Here is a 21,731-nt window from a genome sequence, read left to right as displayed (position 1 = left end):
TGTTTTTAATGTTTTTATTGTCTACATGCATGTCTCTTCACCAATTTCTTCATTTTTTAACAGATTGTGATTGTTAAATAGCACTTTGTTCTTATTTTTAAAAAGTGGCATATTTCGTTGAGCATGAGATATAAAGAGAGTGAAAGGGGTTGAGGGTAAAGAAGATGTGTGTTGAACTGGTAAAAAAGGATGAATTGATCAATTGACTAAAAAGAAAACACGTAAACAAATTAAATTGGAAGTCAAGTTTATTCATGAATCATATGACAATTTTACATGATCAACAAGCTCATTATCGAATATTAAACAATTTACATTTTCAAAGTAACACACAAAATGAATGAAAAAAAAATTGTTTACTTGTTCAACTTCCATCATTCTTTAATTCTGAATGTTCATGTTTTTCATGATGTACATATTAGGGGCATCTTCAAATACAAATAGCAATGTTTGAATAAACTAAATTAATAATAGTAATAGTAAGTAGAGTAAAACATAAATATCATTCTTTTTGTTAAATCAATAAAACATATCAAAACATGATTGCTACTTCTATACTTCTTTTTTAAAAACATTTCTATAAAAGACAATAATTATTATTAATAATAACATCATAATCTAAAAAATACCCCGCCCCCCAAAAAACAGATGACAGCCTGTCGGCATACATTGCATAAATATAACATGTTCACAAGAGATAAACATAACACAAACAACATACAAAATGGAAAATGTATGTTTAACATAAAAATTATCAGGGCTTAGCTGATAAACGCCAGAAACAAAATTTGATGTCTTTATAGCATCCCTCAGCCCTTTCGCCACCTGAAGAGGGTAAAGAAGACAGTTGCATGTATTTTGAAAGAAAGGAACTAGTAGAGTCTAGAAAGAGAGCAGGGATCGAGGGGAGTGAAGAATATATATATATGTTAGCACTAAAGAAAAATCATTTTTGAACAAGTTCAACTTTAAACCATTATTCAAACTGTTATTACACTATCCCACATAGATCTATAGTTTATTTATTTTCATTTATCTCTCCATCCCTTGACTCTGCCCCCCTCCCCTATACAAGCACACCCCCCCCCCCCTCCCCCACCCGAGCTCCCTCCCCCTACATGAGCTACGGCGCACGCGGCATCATTGCATCGTTGCAGAAATCTGCAACGTAAACAATCAAACGCGCCCTCTATGCGCATTCGCGGTGTAACGTTGCGGATTTCTTCAACGTTGCAGAAATCGTACATTTCCCGAACTGATCTAGATTCTAAGTTAGGTCTAGATCTAACTATCCCTTGGGGGTCGATTCTCAAAAGTGGGAAATCTCCAAGTTAGAGTCTAACAAAAAAGTTAGATCTAACAGTTAGAGTCTATGTTAGACTCTAACAAGTTAGTCTACTGTTAGATCTAGTCTAGGTATGGAAACAACATTGCCATTGGCTTTGGAAATAGAATCTAGATCTAGATCTAGGCCTAGGGTCTAACACTAACAGTTAGACCTAGAAGAATCTAGATCTAGACTAGATCTAGAGTATGGCTTTGGAAATATGGAAATAGTCTAGAGTCTAGTAGTCTACTCTAGACTAGAGTCTAGATTTCTAGATCTATAGATCTTCAGATCTAATAAGTTAGACCTAGACTCTAGACTTTAGAAATATATTGAATTTGAAATTTATTGAGTAGGGCCTAGACTAGTCTAGATCTAGAGTCTATAGACTCTAGGTCTACTAGATCTAGATCTAGGTCCCATCACCTCAGTGACCTTCTTCTGTCCTTCACTTCAGGTCATCACGATCACATTCAGTGTATTCAAGACCAGTCTACTCGAACGGCCAACTTCAAATTCCGACAAGCTCCAGCTAATTTTTATCATCGGCAATAAACTTTAAAACAAAAAAATTACCAGAAATCTTCATAAGCATTCATACGTCATGTTGCTTACCCTTTAGGAGCTCGATGACTTTCCCATCGAGATCTATTTCTCGAAGAAAATCGTCCACTAATTCATTCTTTCGATCAAGTAGGCACGCAATGTTATATAGATGGCGCGACCGTACCAACGCGCGCGCTCGACCGTGAGATCTGATTCGTTGAAATTGTACATTTTACTGCGCTGCATACGTACGTGCGTGGCGTTATCTACGGTACGGCCCATCTGATTGGCGAGAAGTTTAAAGGTAATACAACGTTTTGGTATGGGCCGTAGCCACGGTGAGAGGGGGAGGGGGGCACGGGGGGCACGTGCCCCCCCCCCCCCCACAACAAACTCTGGCTACGACCCATTGGGGTCATGAATTTTGTTCAAATGAACGAATTTATTGGAAGCATAGAAGATCCTACAATATTCAGTGATCGTTGTCGCGGTTGAAATTGAGTCTAAAGTTATGAAATTGTATGAAAATAAACTCTTTATGTTATATAGCTCCCTCTCAAGGTCAAGATATTAATCAAGCCATAAAACAACGTTTCTTGACAAAAATCAACCGATTGGCGTTTGGAAATTGCATATAACAACTACATATTCTGAGATGTTCATGGTCGCAGCTACAAAGCAGAAGTGTTTTAGGGACTAAATTTTCTAGTACTTATAAAACATTCACAGGGGCATCCAAATATATCAAAAGTGTAAAGAATCACTGTCCAGCCAATTTTCAAATTTTCCCAAAACTTTATATTACCTTTAAAGGAACCAAAACCTTCATACTAAGTTACTTTTATTGTAAAGTTTAAGATATTTGAAAAATATCAGTGAAAATTTGAACAAAACCAGGCAAGGAATAAGGAAGTTAGAGGGTTAGAGAGTTAGAGGGCGGTATTCAATTTGATGACATCATCTGTGGACAACTCTCCATGCCTTTTGTACATCAGATTTCATGTTTTTCCTTCTTTCTTGTGATTGAGACATTCTACTCCCCTGAAAGCAAGATATAGAATGCAAAATAATATTCAACTTCACATGTTATGAAGTCGGATCAAGAACACAAATAGGCCTAAATACGAAGAAAACGAAAAAAATTGTGAAATTTTATGTACAAAAGGCATGGAGAGTTGTCCACAGATGATGTCATCAAATTGAATACCGCCCTCTAGTGACTAGTCATTTCAAAAAGCTCTAACTTCCTTATTCCTTGCCTGATTTTGTTCAAATTTTCACTGATTTTATTCAAATCTTTTAAACTTTACAATAAAAGTAACTTAGTATAAGGTTTTGGTTCCCTATAAGTCTTTCAAAGATTGATATCTAGAAGCTGGTTCCGGTAGAAATTTTAGTCGAAGACTAGAAATATTTTAAGTCTCAAAATGTATTTAAAATTTAAGTTACAATTTAATCTAGAGAGTAGGAGTAGGATTGTCTACATGCAATCCTCCTTTGTGAATTCAGGCCATTAAAATCTACCACTGAAATACACTTCTAATACAAATCACCATTTAGATTTCCGCGGAGTGGCGGATCCAGCCGGCGGGAAGAGGGGGAGGGCCCAATCCGTGAGAAAATATTAGTTGCAACTCAGCCGTCGGTGAATAAGCCGGGGGGGGGGGGGGGGGTAGGAGGCACTTTTTTTTTGGTACAATTTTTCAGGAAATATTTTGCGCTGACTCAGTCAACCGTTGAATAAGCGGGGGGGGGGGGGGGGGGGGGAGGGGGTGAGACCACTATTTTTTTTTGGACCTAATTCGTGAGGTTTTTTTTTTTTTTTAATTCTTTTTTTTTGTTGTTCACCCGTTAGCCCCCCCCCCCCCCCCCCCCTCGTGGATTCACGCCTGCAGAGGATCCAGCCGGCGTCAAGGGGGGAGGGGGGGTAGCCAAATCTTAATCTAAGTGCCGTCTCAGCCGACTGGCGAATAAGCGGGGGGGGGGGGGCGCTTTTGTTTTTTTGTTTTATAAAGGTTAACTTTACGTTATTATCCAATTTTTTTATCGTTTTGGGGGGCTGGGGGGGGGGGGCCAGGTCGGAAAAATCGCTACTGGATACGCCCTTGGGCAATAATGCGCCTCAGGATGATTTTTCCCATTCCTTAATAATACGAAAAGGAAAACAAATCCTATTATTTTAAAGATAAACATTTATTTTCTTATTTTTGTATTCAATGAGACCTGCGTAAAGTACACTCCCCCTTTCCTCTCTCTCTCTCTCTCTCTCTCTCCCTTCCCCCATCAAAACTTTGTTCCATTCACAAATCAAAAGAAAACCATTCCATGCACTGTCTTTTCAAATAAATAAATCTGTTCACTTTTATTTCTTCCCTCTATCTTATTCTACCACTTTGAATGCAATGCACAACATAGACATACTGAAATGACTTCAATAACTACAGAAAGACAACAATTTCCCTCCACTTTCATGACACCCAGAAAAGCTGGACAGCTTGAAACGTACATAATACATCATTTTTCTCTACCTTATTACTTTTGAAGTGTGTTGCATGTTCACTAAACTTTTCTACAAAATTGGATAGAAATACCAAATCTGAAAGTTATATTGTCAGCTTTCTCATATATTGGTGTAGCACTCATGACTTTGCTCTTCATCTTGAAAAGTTATTTTCTCGCGATTCATAAAATTATTCCAAGGCAGTAATTGTATTACTCTCTAAAACATCCTGTTTATACCATCATTTTACTCTCTGACATAAAACATTAATTCAGAATATTTTAACCTTGTGTGTTAAGCTAGTTAGTGTAAGTGTCCTGTCTCGTTTTATACTTGATTCTACTATCCGTCTATCAAAATTCAAATCTATCTAATACATGTAGATACTTAAATGTTGACAACTATGAATATCATATATAATTGGAAGCTTTGCATTATTTTGCGATTAATTTGCTCTGCAAAGCATTTGCTACTTTTTTTAAGGCATTTTTTTTAAACAACAGCTGCCCATGGCTTTGAACAGATCTTATCATATTGACAAGGCTTAACATCACATTTAAATATATCATCTGGGACCCGTTTCACAAAGCTTATTTTCAATGACAAATGACAAAAATCAGTGACAAATCTGTTGATAACCAATCAGAAGCAAGGATTTCAGTAGCTTATAACAAAAACTGTCATTTGTCACTGATGACAAGTTTTGTGAAAGGCCCCCTGTTTGGAGCCAGAAGGTCAATAATTCTTCTATTTAAAACAAAGTTATTGCCCTTCTTGCTCTGAACAGACGTTATCAGAAATGTCTTTACACAATCTAGGTATTGTGCACTACATCCTTGTTAATAATTTGATCTTAGAAGTGAAAAAAAAGGAAAATGGAGGCAATTTTCAAAACAGAAATAGTTTAAAGGTATACTCATAACCATTATGATATCAGAACCACGCTATGCGAGACAACTTTATGAGCTACATGGTAACTTCCTTTCTTCATTTCATTGTAAACATTGTTTTGGTTTTTAGAAGTTTGGAATAAATATTTGACTGCACTTTGTAGGATACAATCTGCTAAACTTTCAGTGTCCTCTGAGAGGAAGAAATTTGCGACCACAAGCCATATGCAGAGTTCTCTATGCAGGATGAAGAAAACAAAATATTCATTTTTAATTTTGCAAAGAGTCTAGCAAATCTTTTCTTTCCCAAAGAACTTAGTTTGTCAAAAATTTTCTTTCCAGTCTTTCATGAAAGATAGTCATACACACAAAACATGAAGTATATTGATATCCTTGGCATCTAATAAAAAAGGAAAATAATAACAATAACCCCTGGTAATGACTTTCAAGCCTCATATTACTCCACATATTGAGAGCTTTTAGAGTATGTTATGTGTTTGGAATTTGCAGATTTACATAGGTTTAAATATAATTTTTCTTATACACATGTTTGTACTCACTTCAAAAAAAATATTATACATGTATATTCAAGTAATAAAATACATTTAACACTATTTGAAAACTTGCAATACAAATCATAAATAATTCTAATTATAACAAAGTGAGTTGTTACATTATCACACAAACAGGCACCCTTTAAACCATCTTTACCAAAAATATTTCATATTTTGGGAGACTCCGAGAGGCACACAATCCTCTTAAAACAATACTTACCGAAAACATTTTGCAAATCTATCCGAACAGGGATTATGAGATTCCAGTCTACCAGCCCTTAGGTTTATATCTCATGTTATAAAGGTAAATAAAATGTTTTGAATAAGCCTGGTACTAGGAAGTTTTTTTTCTTTTGGGCTGGAATGTGCAAGAAAGCAGGCAGCTATTTTTGTATAAACAGTTAACTCTGCATATATTGGGACCACAAAAAATGGATCAACTTTAATATGCAAATTCAACTTTTGAGTAAATGTAAATTCCACGTTTGGCATGGTTTGGCCAAAAACTTGTGCAATATTTTTAGTTAAGCAGAACGCCCACCATCCCCTTACACAGTTTGCACAAACAATCATGTTTTTTTTTCTTCAAAGTTTTATTAAATGTGCTTTCATGCACCTTTAAATTATTAGGGTTAATATACCTTACACTGGAAAGTTACACCTTCAAACCCTTTATTGTGTGATTCTCCTGTACAATTGTGTATACTGGTAAGTATAATGTTAATTGTGATATAATCTTCTATCATCTTTCTATAATACACTCTGAAATATATTAATCTTCCTGTACATAATGTGCAAATAGTGTATATACATGTACATGGTGGCTACCATACAGTGATGACCTGTTCACAAATGGCACAGGAAACTGCTGCAGTTTCATTCGTAATGTGTACTCGAATGGATGAAAAAGAGTAGCTGTGTACAACAAAGATCTTATGCATACTCACTTATCTGTTTCTTTCAAGATACAAAAAACGTCAACCACATTTATCATTACGTCCTTTTAAACAACCTCCCCCCAAAGCTTCAGTTTACTGCATCAAATGTGAACATGCCTTATGTCAAGCTAAGTTTGGTGTATAACTAATAAATGTTGGCACCTTCGAAATACAGAAATTGTATACTACACGGAAATGTCCTTGCCTTATAACTTATAACCAAACTTAACTTGCTCATTTCTTACAAACATTACAAGGCCAATTATCAAACTGACTGTTACAAAGAAAAATAATCCACAAACTAAAAAATATAATACAGTGTACATAATAGATAGGACACAATGTACAAAAGAGCTTACGCAAGTGAGCAAAAAGGCAATCAAAACTTATTCTGAGTGGATCTATTCATTCCATTTAATGTGCAAACAAAAACATTATTTGATGTGTGTAAAGTATCTACATATATGGTATTATGCTTTTGAATATGAGTTATAATTACACCCATAGAGAGATATGAAAACAAATTAGGCCCATTGGTGTATGGCTAATACAAAGTTAGGGACGACCTTGGCAAATATACCTTAACAGACAAGATATATCAAATTCTCTTACAGCGTCACAAGTTAGAATTCATAAGTGAACCACAAAAATCTTGAAGAATTGACTACTTTGTAAACCAAAAGTTTAAAATATGGCCGAAAAATAAATTGCTAGGGCCTGAATTCACGCCTTTGCCTGAAACCTGAATCACTGTGGTAGATGTTGTTTTGTCCAAGAAAGGTATGCTTTGGGACCTATATGTAAGTCAGTGAAAGGGGGATGTATCAAAAATATATTACAGCACAACAAAATTGCACTAAAAGATTTGATGTATTTCAGAGATAGGTCTCATGGGCTACATACTCCCTTCTATTTCCAAAGCCATAACCAAGTGAGTTTTGTAAAGAACCTTGAGACAAAACAAAGCAAAAGAAATTTGAGATAAGCCATTGGCTAAAGAGTTCATTCATTACCATATGCTTTCTTAAAGGAGCCACCTGGTTTCAGTAAGCAATGGGTTTTTTTAATTTAAGAACTTTTTTTTTTTTTTAAAGGAAGAAGAAAAAAAGAAGAAAAAGAATTGTCTATTGGAAACAAGCGAGTCTAAATGGCTAAAAAAATGCAAACATGAGAAGAAAGCAAGAACATTCTGATAAAATTGTTGTAAACCAAACACGTACAAATACCTATTTCCCATTTATCATGGGGGCCACAGCCATAATCCAATGAAAACTGAATTTTCACATTCCTTAAGACTTTATAGAGGTGTCGTGCTCTAGTGGATACATCACTAGACTGTGGATCACATGACAAGATTCACAGTTCGAGTCACGCCATGAAACCAGTGTCCTTTGGCACTCTCCAACCAGTGCCCATTTCACAAAGCCTTTTTTCAATGACAAATGACAAAAATCAGTGACAAATCTGCTGATAACCAATCAGAAGCAAGGATTTCAGCTTAAAACAAAAACTGTCATTTGTCACTGATGACAAGTTTTGTAAAATGTCCCCCAGGTTAAGTAAATCAAATGGGTACCCGGTAGGGAGACATTCTGCGAATGCATGGTGACTAAGCTACAGCCGGGGTAATACTATGTCATTATCAAATGCAGAAGAGTATATTCATATAGTAGCTGCACTATATAAGGGGACCTACCTATTATTACTTTCACGAAACAGAACCCACCTGGTTCAAGTATACCATTTGTTACACTCTTCTGTCTTTTGTCAACAGACCATTGCTGTTTTAATATGAATATCAAAACTCAAAAAGAAACCAAGCGAATCAGAAATAACAAACTTGAAATAAATATTTCTATTACTAAAGTGAAGTATTTCAAAGTAAATCACACTTGTAAATAAATAATTCATCATCTAGAACCTTCACAAAGGTTCTTGATTATTGGCAATTCAATATATTTCAACATACCGGTACATTGACTAAAAACTTTCTCCAAAGATAATTCTTCCTCACTGACTTGCACGTTCACATTCCTACATCACACACAGAAATATAGTCATCTTGAATTCTTGATTCAATTGTACAATTCCAAAAATGACTAACTCTTCTTACAACTTGAAACACCTGACACAACTTTCAAAAATTCAAAATAAGACATGTACACAATTTCTAGCACCTGAATACAACATAGAAATTATCATTATGTCTTTCTTATGCAGAACATGAGTATTCATTGTGGCCCAAAAGATAAAATAATGTATTCTACAAAGAATTTTTCCAAAGCTTAACCTCATGTGCAACAGGGTAATGTGGTTCTTTACAACTGTGAAACTAACAGTGTGTTACACTGATGAGGGTGATAATCATAAGTGTTTGATGTTCCTGATTCTGACTTCGAAAATATAGCTGTAGCCAAATATTTAGACCTTGTGCACAACCAACAACTGTCTCAGAAAGAAGGATTTTGTGTACTGCGCAACATTAGGGCCACAATTCAACTATTCATGACTCTGGACCACTCACAAAATTAGCAAATATTTTAATTTTAGAGAAGATGTGGGACTTGTGGGTTGGATTGTAAGATGTTTGTTTGAGAAATTGTTGCTGTATTAAGCACTATTTATATCCAGATTATCACAACTATTATTATTTGTAAAAAGAAACAACATCTAAACCCACTGTTCAAGTTGAAACCAAGATCTGTATCAACCACAGTTCTAGCCAACCACTTGATGGGATCTCCACTGCATTCTGCAGGCTTTGCTTACGTTGCCATATGTATACTGCATTTCAGAGCCCAAACCAAATCATTGCCACATGCAGTACATTTCATTTGAATATTGATCAATGGGTATACTGTATATTTCTCAAAGCAATGAGAATAAAGATTTTAATACTCCATTAGGATAAGAATAAATAATCCTATACTATTCTTTTCTCATGCAATTTTAGAGACCAACCCATAAGTTATGTGGACATCTAAAAAAAGTCACTTCTTCAGCAATATCAACAGGGAGTTGATTAAACGCCAGTCAACGGTACTAAGGGATTGCTTTTTAAAGCGTTTTTGGTTTGCTACGAAGCAGTCGATCCTAATACACATGAAAAGACATATAATAAAGCTAGATATATTGAATAAGTTGTGCACTTTCCATGTACGCCTTTACATAGGATACAACAATGATCTCTGTCACGCATAAAAATTCTTGACGATGTGCTGAATGGGGCGTCGACACACAGGGCAGGGTTTACCTCGTCGCCTTAGCTTCTTGGCGCACTTGTAGCAGCAGACCTGGTGTCCAGTGCGTCCATGAATGATGCAAGCCGTCTTGGGTCGCACACAGCAGAACCGGCACAGCTCTTGGGCGTGGCTGGCAACTGCCCCACTGCCCATGGAGGACCCGCTACCGATCCCGTCCAGAGGAGAGATGTTGGACTTGGTTCTAAGAGCTTGGGGTAGGGGCGATGACAGAGACGTGCTTTGGTGTAGGGGCAATGACAGAGACGTGCTTTGGTGTAGGGGTGATGACAGCGACGTGCTTTGGTGTAGGGGTGATGACAGAGACGTGCTTTGGTGTAGGGGCAATGACAGAGACGTGCTTTGGTGTAGGGGTGATGACAGGGTCGTGCTTTGGTGTAGGGCCGATGACAGAGATGTGCTTTGGTGAGGACCAACTAGTGTCTTTTCAGTAAGCAGTGACATAACTGGGGTCCTACACACACTGTGGGTGGCCATTGGTGCCCCTGCCAAAGATGAACTGCCACTGGAACTTGTTTGACATGGTACCTGTGAAATCATCTTCTCATGTCCACAGCCTACAAAAGGAAGTAAAAGAAGATCTAATAAATGATGACTGTTAAATCTCAACGGTGTAACATCAATATTCAATTATCTGCCCTGATGGCCTTTTAACAATGAAATTACGATACCTATTCATTTGAAATCCAGCTATCAAGAAGCGTTTACCATTATTCAATGATAATTGAAAAATTTAGATTATATCCATTTAAGTAGTACACATAATGCTGTTCTCATTGAAACACTGCTACTAGAAATATAAGTGCACACAATTTAGAAGTTTATTTATTTCCAGATGTATCCAAAACAGGATAAGATTTAGTAGACATGTATTAAAATGAAAAGAATTAAAGAGTGGTTGTCCTTAATGCAAATGACAATGGTTATTAACTTGTAGTCATACTGACCTGTTGGTGTGATAGTTGGTGTTGCCTGGACCAGATAATTGGTCACTGGAACAATACCCTTGATAACTGGTCGAGCTTCATCCATTCCAGAGTGTCCAGAGGATTGTCTCTTGAGGCATACTCCAGAGTCTTCCCTAGTGACCAGTAACGCTCTTCTTTTCCTTGGAGTACATCCTGCAACATCCCCAGAGCTATCGCTAGAGTGGTGAGACACAGTGTCGGAAACTCCTGGAGTGTTTTGGGACACATCACTCCCGACACCCTGATCTTCGTTCCCCTGGATCGCACCCCCCATCAGGGTAGTACAGGCTGCAGGAGTGTGTCTATGAAGGTCTGCAGGAATCGCTTCTTCAGAGGCCTCGTGAACTGTGGTAAGGTAAGTCGTAGGTACCTTGACATCCTGGCTCCAGATCCCTTGAACAGGTCTCAAGGACGATGTCAACCCTGGTGAGGATATCTGACAGAAGACGTGCCTTTCCTCCTGGACGTTGCTCTGGTGCTGGTCCTCTTCACCATCACTCTTCCCCCCGTCTGCAAAATCTTGGGGTGGGGAGTAGAAGCGGTGCGGTCTTGCCGTTTGATGTCCTGTACCGGCTTCGTCGCTTGCACAGGGTGCATGGTCTGCTGGAGATGAAACCACACCTGGGATGCTGGCTTGATTGATGTTGTCAAGACGACATCCAGCTGGAAAGAGAAGTAAATGAAATTCTTTTAGTATAAAGAGAAGGTTGAGTTTTGGGAAAGGAAATAATAATAATAATAATAATAATAATAATAATAATAATAAAGATAAAGATAGATTTATTGAGCGCATAATAAACAGAAGTTTCTCTATGTGCTTTACAAAGTAAAAAATAAGCATGTACAAGTATATTTAAATAGTTACAAGAACAAAATGTAAGAACATATAAAACATAATTTATGAACATTTTCATTCTCTTTATATTAGTGTGGGAGAGTATCATAGAAAAAAAATGACACCTATATAAACAAGATGGCTGTTTAAATGACCTCATATTCGAAATATGACAAGTATCTGTTTCACAGAACTTGTCATCAGTGACAAATGACAGTTTCTGTTATATGGGTCTGTTCACAAAGTTGGGGCACAAACTGTGACATAGGAAGTAAAATTTCAAGTTACTCTTTATGATTTCATTCTATTATTTCTCAGTACTCTAGTCCATGGACTTTATGGAATCACCAAGGATTCTACTGCCAACTTCCTTGATAGACCATTAATGATGCTGGTTATATAATCATGTCAGCTTGTGTTGTGGATGTAACATGGGACACCACACTATCAAATAAGGGGCCCCATTTCCTCTGAAAAACATGAACTATCAATCTCAATCATCTCTCTCAAAGCATTAACACTACTAAATAAAAAAAATGAGAGCAAAGTTTTAAAATTGTCATAAACACTCTTCAAAGACAAAAAAGAATGCCTTTACATTGACTTCAAGCATAATTTATTGAAATTTCACAGTTAGAAGTTCTTGTTAAACTCTCAATGTCAAACAATGGTTGATCTAACCTTGAGTTCATGTGTCTTGTTCCTTGTAATATCTTTTGAATATAACAACATTCTAGTGTAACTTCAAACAACTAAACCAAGCCACTTTAAAAATTTGTGTTGTGGATGTAACTGGAACTAGTCGGATGCCACGTCCAGTTACATCCACAACACGATTTACCTAAGTTTGCCCAAAAATATTACCTTAGACACAAAACAGGTTATTTCTGCAGTATGAGAAACAAAGTCCATTATACTTAGAATCTTGTTATCGTCAAATTACAAACTGGCATGAAACAGTTAAGCCATACCTCACATATTGGTTGTGGATGTAACAAATAGAGCCTGGACAGGGTGTCCTGTTACATCCACAACCAGATATGCCAATTGATTGAAAAAATAACATGCAAGTCACATTTTTATTCTTTTCTATACAAATTAGTTTTCAGTTATGTAATCAAATCCATGCATCACTTCTGTGAGGGATTCAACAAATTTCAAATATTAATCACATTTTCAAGTATTATAGGTTCAATAATGGGTTCTGCTTTAATTTTAGTAACTAGAGGTGGAAAACACTTTTTAAAACAATAACATTTTAATAAATCACTCAACTTGGTTGTGGATGTAACTAGAACAAAAGCACAGTGTCCAGTTACATCCACATTAATATGGAAGGAGCTTCTACAAGGAAGACAAAAATGCAAAAACGTTATTAAATTGCAATCATTTTTTTTTTCTTCATGAAACTAGACAACTCTATACAAGGCATACAATATTTTCTGTTGTCGATATTATTACAAAAAGACCAATATTAGTTTTCGATGTAACTCGGACCCATCACAACACATCCTGTCTGACAAACACCTCCATAACCTACTGACCATAGGGTAAAAACAGCTTTAACATCAATATTGTTTGTGTGCTGAAAACCAGAAAACTTTCATTATCTGCTTCATTCAATTGCGAGATTGAAATAAGAAAATGGATTTTCACTGAATTATAAATACAAAATGCTATTCAATATCAATACATAGGCATAAGTTGGTACAGTTGAAACTCAGTATAAAGAGCTCAGATATAACAAGATTCCTGATATAACAAGGTAATTTTGCTGGTCCCAAGTCTTTATGTTCTTTTGTTTTTTAAAACTGATATAATGAGATTCCTGATATAACAAGGTAATTTTCATGGTCCCAAGGACCTCGTCATAGTGAGTTTCCACTGTATTTTGGCTGACCAAATTAGGATTAATTAATCAATCTTTAATAATTCATGAAACTTACTTTCAAAGATCTCTCTGCTCTTCAGAGCAGTAACTGTATCACCTATAGCCTATAATCTAGGCGGAGTGCCGAGCTTTTTTCTTTGCTGCTAGACTAACCTTAAGCAGAACGTCTGATACGGCGAGACTACGAACCGTGAGTCGCGAAGCGGCTCACCGCCTATAATCACTGGTCTAGCTTTAGTCGTTGTTTTTTTATTATCGACCATGAATCCGTGGCAGTTTTTCGTACGAAAAAACCTCATGAATAGACCAGTGATTATAGGCGGTGAGCCGCTTCGCGACTCACGGTTCGTAGTCTTGCCGTATCAGACGTTCTGCTTAGGGTTAGTCTAGCAGCAAAGAAAAAAGCTCGGCACTCCGCCTAGATTATAGGCTATATCACCTAGTGCTCAGAACTATAAACTTGAAGAGCAGAGAGATCTTTGAAAGTAAGTTTCAATCTTGAGCCAGTTCCTTTGACAGAGGGTATTCCCATCGATGCCACCATATCGGCAAGGGGATGCCAATATACTTTATCAGCGATGGATGGCCAGGAGAAGACCGATGGGGAAACTTCATCTAAGTAGGAAACTTTCACCTCCTTACGCTCACTATTTGCTCCCAGAACCTGCAAGATGAACAAAAGAAGGATATGAATTAATCTGATCACTGGCTGGTGATATAACTTTCCAATAATTTTTCATATAAATTTCCAATAATTCATTAATAGATTTCAAGTGATTCTTATTCCAGCATAACATTCAATTCTAGCTTTTGTTCAGTTCACAGTTAACATAGTCATTGGATCGCAATTTTATTTTTGTTGTAATGTGATTGATACGTTGTAATGATTTAATATAATCACATCTAATAATGTGATGATTTTGTTGTAATTATGATTGAAATGCGTATACCTGTAAGTTCCACTATAATTTTTTTTTATAAATTCAACACATGACTTCTTCATCATGATGAAAAATTCACTGATATAACATAAAACTACATTTAAAGCACACTTTTGGCGTGATGATCAGGTTTAAATTTATGTCTCGAAGGAAAATTACCTTTGCAAGGTAGGGGATTTTCCTCTTCCTGCCTTGCACCGCAATGACGACAAAGTCTCCTACTACAACCCTGGAAGGGTTGAATGTGGAACCTGAAATGGAAGAAGACAAAACAAAGGAATATAAATATTCAATCTAAATTTATCAAACAATTTGGCAATACTACTGCTCATGCAAACTTAAGATCAGAATCTGATATGAATTGCAATTGTAATTGAATCCATAATTGTAATTGTAATTTTGAAGTAATTGAGTCATCCCTTAATAACTCTGTAATAAGTCATGCATTATCATGTACAGTGGAACCCCGCTATAACAAGGGCCTTTGGACCATGAAAATTACCTTGCTACATGTACATATCATGTTTCTTGTTATATCAGGGTACAAAAAAACCCAAAATATAAAGAGGTGGGAACAGCAAAATTACTTTGTTATTGACAGAGTTTCGTTACATCCGACCTCTTTATAATGAGGTTTCACTGTACCTGATGGCAAAGTCAAAGAGCTTGCAGCAGGGGGCACATCACGAGGGGGCACATCAGATGATGCAGCAGCAGGGGGCACATCACGAGGGGGCACATCAGATGATGCAGCAGCAGGGGGCACATCACGAGGGGGCACATCAGATGATGCAGCAGCAGGGGGCACATCACGAGGGGGCACATCAGATGATGCAGCAGCAGGGGGCACATCACGAGGGGGCACATCAGATGATGCAGCAGCAGGGGGCACATCACGAGGGGGCACATCAGATGATGCAGCAGCAGGGGGCACATCACGAGGGGGCACATCAGATGATGCAGCAGCAGGGGGCACATCACGAGGGGGCACATCAGATGATGCAGCAGCAGGGGGCACATCACGAGGGGGCACATCAGATGATGCAGCAGCAGGGGGCACATCACGAGGGGGCACATCAGATGATGCAGCAGCAGGGGGCACATCACGAGGGGGCACATCAGATGATGCAGCAGCAGGGGGCACATCACGAGGGGGCACATCAGATGATGCAGCAGCAGGGGGCACATCACGAGGGGGCACATCAGATGATGCAGCAGCAGGGGGCACATCACGAGGGGGCACATCAGATGATGCAGCAGCAGGGGGCACATCACGAGGGGGCACATCAGATGATGCAGCACAAGGTGGCACATCAGAAGAATCAGCACGAGGGGGCACACTGTCTTCAATTCCAGCTGTAAAAAAATAAAATTTAATTTAAAAAAAATAAAAACGGGGAAATGGAACATTTGAAAGATAAAAATTTATGATTCTTTTGAAGTACTCGAACCATAAACAGTCTGGCCAGAATTCAACAATGTTGCATCTCATGTCCTAGAAAATGATAAAGAGATTATACCCAATTGAGTAAGGAGTTTACCCTTTGTGGCCGTCCATACATTAATTCAGGGAAGCCCAATGATCAGTACAAACAAAGAATGTATATGCTGGCCACAGCGGTTAAAATCTTTCATGGTTAAAATCATTGAAGCTTAACCAGCTCAAATTAAATTAAATTTTAAAATGAGATGTTTAAAGAAACAGCCATAAAAGTAATAAAACCCAATTCGATGATCTTGATAATCGTTCTTTTCAGAAGATGGTTCATCCAAAGAAGCCAAAACATGGACTGCAAAATATTGAAACTCTGCCATTCCTTTTTTTTTCTGACATACAGTATAGAGGCAAACCCTGTTGTAATATGATCATCAGACCACAAAAATATGCTTGATATAATAAAAACTTGTTACAAGCATTAATTTCCTCATGTTTCTTTTTGTGTGCCCAAATTTTGCTCATATCAGAATTTTCTTATAGTGTGCTTATTATGTTAAGGCATGCCTGTACTAGAGTTTCAACTGGACTTGCAATTTAACAAAAATAATTTTCAATTACCAGTCACAGATATCCTGGGAGGTCTGGTAAAGATGACAGATTCCTTCCAGTCATCTACATACTCTTTGTTCAAGCAGTCTTCATATGCTTCAGTCAGGCATGCTTGGCAGAAGCAGGACACATTTCGAGACCAAACAACCCCTTGTGGATTGCCTCTGATGGCGTGCAAACTGCGTGTCCCCTTCAGTGTTCTGATGTCACAACTTTCATACCCTCTGTCACGATCAATCTTCTCTACAAAGAATATTGTACGCTGGAAGTGCAGGCAGCTTTCAGTTCCATCATCTTTTATGGCAATCTCTTTGCAATGCAGAAATAAGTCCTCAGCAGTGTTCATCACCACATTGCGAGCCAAGGCAGCCTGTGATGCTGACCGCTTCACCACAGCAGACTCCCCATCACTGGGTCCTTTTCCATGACACGACCCGTAGTAGTGAAAACTTGTTGGAACTTTGTAAACAGTGTCAGCCATGGCAACATCGGTGAAAGGGCCTTTGCTCTTGTATTGGCATGCTGCGCCATCTGAGAATCGGACAATTTGTTGAACATCTGTCAGTTTGTTTTGGAGGTATTCCACTGATGTGCACATGAAAGTATTAACTGCATTGTAGTCATGTTTTACATCAGCTGTGATGAATATCAATGATTCATCCATCAACTCATCACATTTGGGACAGTGATACGTGCAAACAATTGGATGTATTGTCACGGTGTTATGCGACCAATGTGCTGATTGAATCTCCTGCTGATTTCGGCAGGTGTAATTCTCTGCGAAATCTGCCACCATTAGCACCCATCCCTTGGGTAGTGAAGACTTCAACTGAGAATACTGACTGTGTTGCCACATGGCATGAAATAGATGAGTACTCAGTGGTTCAACCTCGTCCTGCAGTTCGGAGATACAGTCTTCAAGTTTACCTGTCTTTGTAACAAGTTCTTGCCTAACAACATCTTTACCACCTGCATTGACAGTTTTTCGTTCCCACTTTCTCCAAGAGATTTCTTTTCCACCATGTTGCTGGATGAGCGGAGTCAACTGATCAATCAACAAGTGAACTCCACAGCTGCCACATCTTCTTTGGATGCATGAAGACTTGTGATATTTCTGTGTACCCTTGGGACACATTGTTGCATTATATACACCATACACGCCTTCGAACATAGACTTCATGCTGTAAGAGTTTGCAAGTTTATTCAGTGCTGCCACCTTCAGATCAACATTACAGCAATAGGTACACAGGCAACCTTGAAACTTTATAGACCCTACAGGTTTGATATTACGTGGCCTCAATGCTGCAAACTTCGTCAGCCCGATCTTAAGTGATGGATTTTCAGCTTTAAAGTTCTCATAGAGAATTCTAATGGGCCTTTGCAAGAATGCTGTTTTTTTCAATGTTCTTTTAGAAATTAGCTTCTTATCTGCCAGGGTGACAGAGGACTTCTCATAAAAACTGACAACTTTGTTTATGACAGCCTGATCAAGAGCTTTCTTGGTTTTTCTTCTCTGGATTTCATTTGCTTTGTTTATGCTCTTTGATGTAACACCAAAGTACTTGCTAGCTCTCCTCTGAAGTTTGTATTGTTTCATCTTTTTGATCATGGGCATCAAAGACCGTTTCCACTCCAAGTTCTTGATGGATCTCTGTTTCCTCATTGATCGCATTTCTTCAGCAACTGATTCAGTGAAGACTTTTTCAACATCATCCACACTGCCAATTCTATTGTTCTTCAGTGCTTCTTTTTTCCTTGGAGTTGCTGAACTTATGACATCTGCTACAGTCTTAGCGAATTTGGATGGAGACTTTGGCAGACCTGCACGAGCTCTTTGAATGGCTTTTCTCCTTGCTTCAAATCTTCTTCTCTTTGTGATACGTTGTTCATTGGCAATGTTTGTCTTCTCTTTTTCAGCTTTCTTCTCTTTTCTCAGTTTTTCTTGTACTTCTCTTTTCTCCCGTTCTAGTTGTTCAATTCTAAGTGCATGTTCTCTTTTTTGTAATCTAATTTGTTGCAGTTCTAGCTGTTTCTGCAGACGTTGCTCTCTTCTTTTCTTGTTTACTGCTGCTCTTTCCTCTGCTGTCATACTTTCACGCCTCAACTGTTTCCGTAATCTGTCTTTCTCTCGTCTCTCTTCCTGCTGTTTCTTCCCTGCACGTGTTTTACATGTCGTTTTAGTTTTGTCATTCTTTGTCTTCTCTCTATCACTTTCTTTTTTCTTCCTCATTCGAAGCTTAGCCATGTGATTGTAATGGATTCGTTGTTCCTTTGTCATATGTTTCCGACGATTTCCTGATCTTGCAGCATCTTTGGCACAGAAAGCTTTGTATCTTTCTGGATCCTTCTTTAGTTCTTCTCTGAATTTCTCGGATCTCAGGGCAGATGATTTCTTTGGGATAGCTGATGAGGAGCACGCATCCAAAGAGGTATCCACACCAGTATTGTTCAAGTATCCTCGGAGCCGTAGCTTGAGAGGTGGAGGCATGTTATCTGAAATTGAAAAAAAAAAAAAGTAAATACATGCAAGCATAAATTAGCATAATTTGTTTTAAATGAGTTTCAAAATTCTGTGTAGATCAGATAACCCCCCAAAAAGGCTTTAAAAATAATTATTTATTTTGAATAAATTACACTAAGCATACTTGATGACCCCACCCCCCACCTATCATATGAGACAGATTTAAAGGGGTTTTCCTTAACTCCCATTCATGAGAAACAAAACAGACGGATGGACAGACAACCCGAAAACATGCCTCAACATAGGCGTATGGGACCATTTCATATTTGAGGGCATAACATTTCTTGCCCGTATCTTCCCTGGTGCATTTTTGGCGGTGGCGAGATGACGAGCCCCTCCCCCCCCCCCCCCCCCCCCCACCAAAAAAAAAGGGAGCCCCCCGTGTCATATGTGCCTATAGCCCCTGGGGCGGTGGCATAAACAAAAAAAAAGCCCTTCAATTTTGCATTGAAAATGAAGAAAGGAATCTGTGAAACTGTGATGAAAGGTGAAGCCTTGCCTTTGAAATTGAAGTCCAAAATGTGAGTACATGTACATTTATCTTTATTCTAATGCATTTTTGGTTCTTAACATACCCCTTTGGGGGTGAAGGGATTAAAAAAAAAAAAAAAAAAAAAAAAAAAAAATAGATCTAGTCGCTAGACTAGTCTAGATCTAGACCCCTAGATCTAGACTATTTAAATAGAATGAAATAAATTGGTTATCATTGAAGATAAGCTGTGAAATTGTCCAACAAAAGCTGATCGGTCAAGAATGATTGTTAGTACATTTATCTGTATTTCAATGCATTTTGCGGTTCATGACATCAGGGGCAGATCCAGAATTTTGTAAAAGGGGGGGGGGGGGGGGGGGGAGCACAAATCTCCATAACCCTAAAGTAAACCCTTATTTCCTAAGTTTTAACCCTATTCTAATCCTTAAAAAAAAATCCAAAATATTGCCAAAAGGGGCACAATGTACACTTTTCTTCCAAGGGGGGGGGGGGGGGGGGCACACGGGCCGGAAGTACCCCTCCCCCTAAATCCGCCACATCATGACATACCGGAATGATTTTGTTTTGTTTGTAAACAAGAGCGAGTGTGGCGATGCCGACCTTATAGCCTAGGCTTACCGCTTAGTTCAGGGCATCCCTCACAGTGCAGTCCACGACCACGGGAAGGTCGGTATTTTGTGGGGTAAATTCTTAAAGTTAGGGCTTTTATTGTTCTTTGCTGTGAAATCATTAATGAATAATTATAAATTCCGTAGATAACAATAAAGTCAATAAAAACACATTCAACGAGCCGGCATTGAAAGATACTGAAACTTGGAAAGAGTAACACTTGCCGAACTGCCATCCTCAGGGCAGCAAAACCGTACACAAAAAGTAACTAGTGGGACTGGGCTAACTTCAACTTTTCAAGCACCGCGAATTTCGTTAAATCTCGTCCCCCAAAAATCATTCAGTGGTTAAAAAAAAGTAAGAAAATGACAAATAAAAGAATCTAAGAGTTTTCATCTGAATAATAATTGTAGACAATTGAACGTACGTACCGAAAAAAGGGTCTTTTGATGATGCAAAGTGGAGCGTGCATTCAGCTTGCAGACGACATGTTGGGAGGTATCGCGGGCGTAATTCGCGGACGACAAGCAGATTTTCATACAAAAATTCCCCGCGAAGTACTTGCGAGGAAGCTTTTCAGTCATGAACGGGTTCCCCACTATGACTTCAGAGGCTCCATGGTAGCTTGACTTCTACATCGCGGAAGTGTGCTTTCTGCCGTGATAATAGATGAGTGGGCGTAACGAAGCCGCACCGGACACAACGGTTACCTTTCGGACTATCTTTTGATATTTCTTGAACATGAAACGGGATTGATCTATGATAATTCTCCAGTTTTTTAGGCCTCAAATTAATAATGGCCTACAGTTATTATGTAATTTAGAATTCAGCTTAAAGTGTAATTTCAGGTCCTTGTTGTGGGTGTAACTAATAAATATATGACGGCTCCGAAGTTACGTCCACAACGGCAAGATTTGCGATCTCTTTTTCACTCAAAAGGCCGATGATATTTCGAGTCACAAAAATATAGTAGGAAGATGGAACCTAGGTCTACGGTTTGTATTAGGGGAATTCATTCTCAAAGAATTTCTATGGAGGGAAAACTAAGTTGAAGTAATGTATTTATTCTTGTCACGCTTGGACACCATAATATTACGTCGGACACCGCAAAATAAAGATATTAAAGGGAAAAAAGGAAGAGAACATGTGAATTCAGCTATTACTTTTCCTGTACCTTATACACTGACAAATTACACAGAGACTTCAAATAGTTGAAAAAGTTCTTTATTTTATTAAAATATCGTCATGAATATGACAAAGAAATGAACAAATTAAGACATAAGTGTTTCCCAGTTTCGTGAACAGACCCATAAGCTACTGAAATCCTTGCTTCTGATTGGTTATCAACAGATATGTCACTGATTCTTGTTATTTATCATTGAAAAAAGGCTTTGTGAAACAGGTCCCGGGT

General features: G+C 38.1%; 2 protein-coding genes across 5 annotated transcripts in view; both read right to left on the bottom strand.

Annotated features, from left to right (window-relative positions):
* Positions 1-5,273: 5,273 nt before the first annotated feature.
* LOC100893740 (serine-rich adhesin for platelets) overlaps positions 5,274-21,731 on the bottom strand; it is a 45,855-nt gene continuing 29,397 nt past the window's right edge. For 3 of the 4 annotated variants that reach the window (XM_030987863.1, XM_030987864.1, XM_030987866.1), the window contains exons 12-13: positions 10,963-11,646; positions 5,274-10,572 (exon numbers count right to left, since the gene is read on the bottom strand). In XM_030987863.1, the coding sequence (XP_030843723.1) occupies positions 9,947-10,572; positions 10,963-11,646 (1,310 nt within the window). In that variant the 3' untranslated portion in view covers positions 5,274-9,946. The remainder of the gene's footprint in view (positions 10,573-10,962; positions 11,647-21,731) is intronic. The other variant, XM_030987865.1, reaches the window with a different exon arrangement.
* LOC100887903 lies at positions 14,084-21,534 on the bottom strand. Its single transcript, XM_003724554.3, has 5 exons — positions 20,752-21,534; positions 16,707-19,190; positions 15,296-16,006; positions 14,810-14,901; positions 14,084-14,373 (listed from the first exon to the last, which is right to left on the bottom strand). The coding sequence occupies exons 2-5, from the start codon at positions 19,183-19,185 to the stop codon at positions 14,149-14,151; spliced, it is 3,507 nt and encodes a 1,168-aa protein (XP_003724602.2). The 5' UTR covers positions 19,186-19,190; positions 20,752-21,534; the 3' UTR covers positions 14,084-14,148.

This window comes from Strongylocentrotus purpuratus, unplaced genomic scaffold (assembly GCF_000002235.5).
Source record: "Strongylocentrotus purpuratus isolate Spur 01 unplaced genomic scaffold, Spur_5.0 spur5_scaffold_17, whole genome shotgun sequence".
Lineage (NCBI taxonomy): Eukaryota > Metazoa > Echinodermata > Echinoidea > Camarodonta > Strongylocentrotidae > Strongylocentrotus > Strongylocentrotus purpuratus.
This window is presented reverse-complemented; position numbering and strand designations above follow the sequence as displayed.